Here is a 6,188-nt window from a genome sequence, read left to right as displayed (position 1 = left end):
GAGCCGCTCCCGTGGGTGACGGTCGCTCCCCTGCAGCCTTTCCAGGCTGCACGCACACAACGTCCCGCCTCTCGCCTGCCAGGACCTTCCCTGCACGTAGCTGCAGCTTGCGGCCCCTCGGCGCAGCCCGGGAAGACGGGACAAAGGACACAAGCCACAAGCCACGTTCCCGACCCTCGTGACTCCCCGTCCAGGGACCCGGTGGGCATCCCCAGCTGGGGGACGGGTGGTGCTGCAAAGCTCTTCCTCTAATCGTTGTGCCCGAAGACAAGGAGCAACACTCAAAACTTTGGCTGCTGGGAGCTGGAACGGTCAGAATGGATGTGGGATCATCCCCCCACCCCCTCCAGGCAGGCAAACAGAGGAGAAGTGGCACAGCTCAGGCTGGAAGTTCTTTATTCGTGGCCTGGAGGAAGGAGCAAAACCTGTCAAGTCTACAATCACGTAGGAAAAGAAACCAATCTTCAGCAATCTTTAAAACCAGATTAAAAGAAAGCACGGTAAGCTGAAAACCTGCTGTCAGCAGTAGGAGGGCACTGCAGAGCCCCTCGAGCACACACACTTCATTCCCAGCACACACCCAGCGCAGCCCCTGCAGCTCCCCAGCTCAGCACTGCTCGGCAAGGGCTGAATTTCTGCTAGCCTCCGATTCACCCTCCGTTGTGGTGTCTGGACATAGAAAGGGGACAGCAAGAGATTGGTGCCAGAGCCATTAGGGCTGACAGACAGTGGGGGCTGACAGACAGACAGACAGCTCAGGCTCAGCTGGTGGGGCCATCCCTGGTCAGCTCTCACCTCCCACCACCTCTGTTCCCATGGAAAGGACATCTCAGGCACCTCTGCATCTGCCCCAGGGTTCTGCTGCTCCAGCCAGGAGCCCCCAGAGGAAGTGAAGCTGTCCATCCCCCTGCCAGAGCCACCTTGGTCCTAATTTGTATCCAAGAGCTACCAAGCAAAAGATGCCCTGAGCACCGCAGCTGGTCTCATTCTCCTAGCAGGACAAACTGCAGGTCTGGCAGCAAGCACCGGCAGTGGGGAAGTGTATGGCTTTTCCCAACCCAGAATGGGCTGAGCTCCCAAAAAGGAGCTGCTGCAGGGGTCCTGTGCTGCTCTCAGGCAAAGAGAGGGGAGAGAGCAGGAAGTGGTCAGATACCCAGGACAGGGACTCCAGAAAGGAAAAACCAGACTAGACAGTGAGCACCACAGCCCATCCCCCTCCACTATCCCCACAACCTCAGCCACAACAGCTCAGAAGACTGTAACAGTGCAGAGTTGGGGTACACTTGCTCCCCTGCAGCATCCTTGGTGCTCCCTCCCCCAGGCAGGAGTGGGATCAGCAGCATCACCACATTGCTGCTCTTTGCAGCTCTCAGCTCCCGCTCTGGGTGACTCCACCCCGAGATGTCCCAGGGAAGCAGCATTCAGTCAAATTTCTGTCCGTCAGTCAATCCCAGGCTGTCCATCATTGATTTTTGTTTGCTCCTGCGGCCCAGACATCTGCAAGACAGCAGGGAGGTCAGCACACACGGCCCTGCTCGAGGACCACACAGGAACAGGGTGAAAGGAGAGTCCTCTCCCAGAAAGCACCAACCCTGGCAACGAGCTCTGTGGGCACATGCAGCCAAAATGAATCCTGAGAGCAATGCAACCCCATGAGACATGCTGCAGTAATTTCTGGGCAGCCTGGTCTGGTGGATGGTGACCCTGCGCATAGCAAGGGGTTGAAACTAGATGATCATTGTGGTCCTTTTCAACCCGGGCCATGCTATGATTCTATGAATTCATGCAAGGAAGAAAGCGGAGGCAGAGGCTGTCAGGACTCTATATCCAAGCCTGCTGATGGGTGAAAGAAGTGGGTACTGCCTTGGTATTGCATTGCCCCAGGGGACATTTAGAGGTGCCCAGACAATTACCTCCAGCAGGAACAAGAGATCTGCCCACCCCACAGCTCATCCCTCACTTGCTCAAGCAGGAACTGGGTGCAGGGGAGTGCTGAAACCCACTCAGGACAGCCCAGCATCCCCCAAGCTTGCTGTGGCACATATGGCATGATGGCCTGAGCCTCAGGAGAAGCAGAGCCCGGCACAACTTGACCAAGGCACTGCAAGAAGGGGCAATGCGATACCCACTGGTACCGCAGCCATGCCTCTGCACCACGGGCAACAGGGTTTCTGACACAAGGCCTACTCTAATCCCACAGAGGGGGAAAGGCACGTCACCTAAAGTTTAGCAGAGGATGAAGCAATACCCAGCAAGGCGGAGAAGCTGTTGGCAGAGGTCAGCCAGCTCCCACCATCCACGACCAGAGTGGTGCCAGTCACGTAGGAGGAGAGGGGGCTCGCCAGGTACAGCGCACTGTGGGCGATCTCCGTCTTGTTCCCTGCACGCTGGAGGGGGATCGTGTCAAACTGGTTTGAGTCCTTGGCAAATTTTCCACCTAAATGATGGGAGAAAGAGCCAGCTATGACCACGGGACCTCCTGCCCATCACCGCTGCCTGCCAGACACTGCCATCCAGCAGCGCTGCTCGTGTGGTGTCAGTCGCTGAGAGCCCCAGGGAAGTCCAATGAGATGCTGGCACAGCCCTGGGGAGGGCCCAGGGACAAAGAGAGTTCAGTAAAGGGATCTCAAGCACAGCTGTGAAACTTGTAACTGGATGCTGTAACAGTGAGCTCAAGGCATGAGATCTCTGAGCCTTCCCAGCCTTCAGGGCTGAACAAACACTCACAGATGGACTTCAAGAGCTGAGCCCCCAGGCATAGCAGCTACCTGCAGCACACCACTGAGCTGCGTGGCACATGGTGGTCCCCTCCCAGCAAAGCATATAGCAAAGCATATCAGCAAAGCATTGCTGAGACACAGCCAGGAGCCCCAGGGCCTTACCCAGCCGCCGGAACCCCTCGGTGCCTGTGATGGGGCCTGGTGCCAAACTGTTCACTCGGATGTTGTTGGGACCCCACTCTACAGCAAGGTGCCGGGTCATGGCATCTGAGAAGGGGAACACATTACAGAAGGAATGAAAGAGGGAGAGCAAAGCCATTCCAACAACTATTGTGGGAGGGGGAAAAAAGCCAAGAGAGGTTTTGGCCAAGAACAAAGGGCTCTAGAAAGGAGAAGAGCCCCACATCAAACATAGGCATATGCAGCACCACACAGTAACCACACTGATTCATGTTCACCTCTCCCATCACAGACATCTTCCCATCCCAATACTCAGGAGCCTCCTTACTGGCCCCACACAGCTTGCAGAAACTCAGCAAGGAGCACTTAGGTACCTATAGCAGCCTTAGCAGAACCAGCGTGCACCTGGAGGGCCTGCCCTCGGTAGCTCAGAGTTGCTGTGATGTTAATGATGACCCCACCGTGGTCCTGGGGAGAGAAAAGAGATGCAGAATTAGGAGGGAGTGGCATGAGGGTCACATAGGAGCACGATGAGCTTGGAGGGAAGGTCACTTATGGGCAGAGACATCCCTGTGTTGCCAACTCACTGAGCAGGGCCCTGCCAAAGAAGTGGGAGGTACAAGGGACGAGCAAAGACCAAACTAAGCAGCAGTTTGCAGCTTCTTCCCAGACAGGTGGCAGAGCACAGACAGGTGCTACACAAATCAGTGCCCTGTGGCTAGGGACAAGCAGGAAACAAAGCACAGCTCCCACTTCTGGCACAGAGGCTGCAGTCTCCAGAAGGGGATGAACTGGATTCAGTGAGCAGGGCAGGTGGGGCAGGCTGACAGAGCAGTGCTCTGCTCCCTTCCACCCTCTACGATTCACCAAAGTGTGCTTTGCACAGCACTAACCTCCTCCTTACCAGAAGGCACTTACACGGAAATATTTCTCAAAGAGGACTTTGGAGGTGTTGAAGGTGCCAAGAGTGTCAATATCCATCACTGTCTTGAAGGCATTGAAGGACAGAGCGCTGGCTGGGCACAGAAAGTTTCCTGCAGCACCTGAGGACAAGCAGTTGGGGTCACAGTCAGCTTGGGACACTTCTGTGAGGGGGACAGCAGGCAGTAATGCTTGGGTAAGGCTGGTGATGAAGTGAAAACAGTTCCAATAATGGCCTGTAGCTCTAGGTATGTAGGGATGATCCACAGTGAGACCAATAAAGCTCAGTCCCTGGTTCCTCTGAGCCTGTTCCCTCTGCGCTGCTCTCAGGGGTTCAAACCATCAGTTGCTCAGATGCTCCCAGAGCAAAGCAGCATAAGCCAGACAGAGCAAATACAGCTCCTGTGCTGGAGAACACCCTGCCTAACAGACAGCCTGTGCCATCTCTCCCACGGCCCGCTCCAGTGGCTCACCATTAACCAGGATGTCAATCTGCTTGAACTGTTTCAGTGTCTCATCCACTGCTGCCATGATGGTTTGCGGCTGCCTGACATCTACAGACAGAGGCAGGCACTGCTGCCCTGTGGCTGCAACCAGCTTTTTTGAGGCCTGAAAGAAGAGAAAAGCAAGATTCTTTCTGGGATTCTGTTCTTCAGCAAGGGCCAGACCCAGATCTCACGCAGGCAAGCAAGCTAGGCAGAAGCTGCATCCCTGTCAGCACACAGCAAGCACAGGCATTACCCACATGAACACAAGTCATGTCTTGTTCCAGAAGCAGCTGCATTTCATCAGCCAGAACAGCCATTATGTTTCTAAACAAAAAAAGCCAATACAACCCTTAGGCAGGGGAGAGAACTGCCCAAACACAGCCAGGGCACCTGGGGGAGCCAGAGACAGTTCCTGCACATCATGTCACATGTAGGGGACAGCTCTGTAGGGCAGGTACAAAGGTTGGATCCTAGTGAGGTCCTGGAAATAAGTAACCTTTAGATCCAAAATGTTGGTGGGTCAAAGGGCAATTGCTAACCAGCAGTTATCAGGACTCTGCCTGCGAGGTACAGGAGGCAGCTCAGCATGAAGCCATCTTCAAGGCCCAAGCACTGCTTACAAACTGAGCCACAGCCCCACACAACAGCTGGTGATGTTCTGCATGCCTACATGGGCTCCTCGGGCTGTTCTCTGAGAAGCTTTGAGCCAACCACAAGGCATGCACAGGTCAAGGCCTTGGAAATCAGTCCCTGAGCACTCAGAAGGCTCCAATCCCTCAGGACTAAAAAGCTGCTGAGTTTTGCTGCTTGTTTTCTGACACACGAGCACGAAGGAATGCACAAGAGCACTAAGTGCCTCCAGGAGGCGGCTGTGTCATGCCAGCTCAGCCCCAAGCACTCAGTTTGCTCTTTATTATATTTCAGTGAACTCTCTGTGATCCCTGCAAAGCTCTCTTGTGGCCGCTTCCAGCACAGAGCAGCACATGAGCCCAGCACAGCTTCTCCACTCCCTGCACCTAAAACACAAAGCACAGCATAACTGGGATTTTGGGGCTCAGAGCATCTGCACCACCCATATAAAGGGGAACTCACAGAATCACAGAACAGCTGGAGTTGGAAGGACCATTTAAAGGGTCCTCCATCAGAAGAGGGATGGCCAGCAGGGACAGGGAGGTGATTGTCCCTCTCTGCTCTGCGCTTGTGAAGCCCCATCTGCAGTGCTGTGTTCAGGTCTGGAGCCGTCAGAACAAGAAAGACAGGGAGCTGTTGGAGAGGGTCCAGGGGAGCCACAAAGATGATCAGGAGGCTGCAACACCTTCACTACAAAGAAAGGCTGAGGGAGCTGGGCTTGTTCAGCCTGGAGAAGAGAAGGCTGTGGGGTGACCTCATTGCAGCCTTCAGTACCTAAAGGGAGCCTACAGACAGAAGGGGAATCAACTCTTTGGTAGGGTAGATAACTGCAGGACAATGGGAAATGGTTTGAAGTGGAGGGAGGGAAGATTGAGGCTGGATGTCAGGGTGAAGTTCTTTACAGAGAGCGTGGTGAGGTGCTGGAACAGCTGCCCAGAGAGGCTGTGGATCCCCGTCCATCCCTGGAGGTGTTCAAGGCCAGGTTGGATGGGGCCCTGGGCAGCCTGGGCTGGTATTAAATGTGGAGGTTGGTGGCCCTGCATGTGGCAGGGGGTTGGAGATTCATCATCCTTGAGGTCCCTTCCATCCCTGGCCATTCTGTGATTCTGTGTAAGGCCAGCAGGTCCCACACGCCGCACTGAACACGGACACCCACGCAGCCCTCCAGCCTCCCCTCGGCTCCCGCTCCCTCCTCACCCCGCAGCCCGGCGCTCACCTCGGCCACACGCTGTTGGTTCCGGCCGGCGAT

General features: G+C 55.3%; 1 protein-coding gene across 1 annotated transcript in view; it reads right to left on the bottom strand.

The window, feature by feature from the left end:
- Positions 1–379: 379 nt before the first annotated feature.
- DECR2 (2,4-dienoyl-CoA reductase 2) overlaps positions 380–6,188 on the bottom strand; it is a 9,392-nt gene continuing 3,583 nt past the window's right edge. Inside the window, exons 4-10 of the mRNA XM_019620598.1 lie at positions 6,156–6,188; positions 4,295–4,430; positions 3,819–3,943; positions 3,275–3,368; positions 2,883–2,987; positions 2,249–2,437; positions 380–1,497 (exon numbers count right to left, since the gene is read on the bottom strand). Of these exons, the coding sequence (XP_019476143.1) occupies positions 1,463–1,497; positions 2,249–2,437; positions 2,883–2,987; positions 3,275–3,368; positions 3,819–3,943; positions 4,295–4,430; positions 6,156–6,188 (717 nt within the window). The 3' untranslated portion in view covers positions 380–1,462. The remainder of the gene's footprint in view (positions 1,498–2,248; positions 2,438–2,882; positions 2,988–3,274; positions 3,369–3,818; positions 3,944–4,294; positions 4,431–6,155) is intronic.

Source organism: Meleagris gallopavo, chromosome 16, assembly GCF_000146605.3.
Source record: "Meleagris gallopavo isolate NT-WF06-2002-E0010 breed Aviagen turkey brand Nicholas breeding stock chromosome 16, Turkey_5.1, whole genome shotgun sequence".
NCBI classification, from domain to species: Eukaryota; Metazoa; Chordata; class Aves; order Galliformes; family Phasianidae; genus Meleagris; species Meleagris gallopavo.
This window is presented reverse-complemented; position numbering and strand designations above follow the sequence as displayed.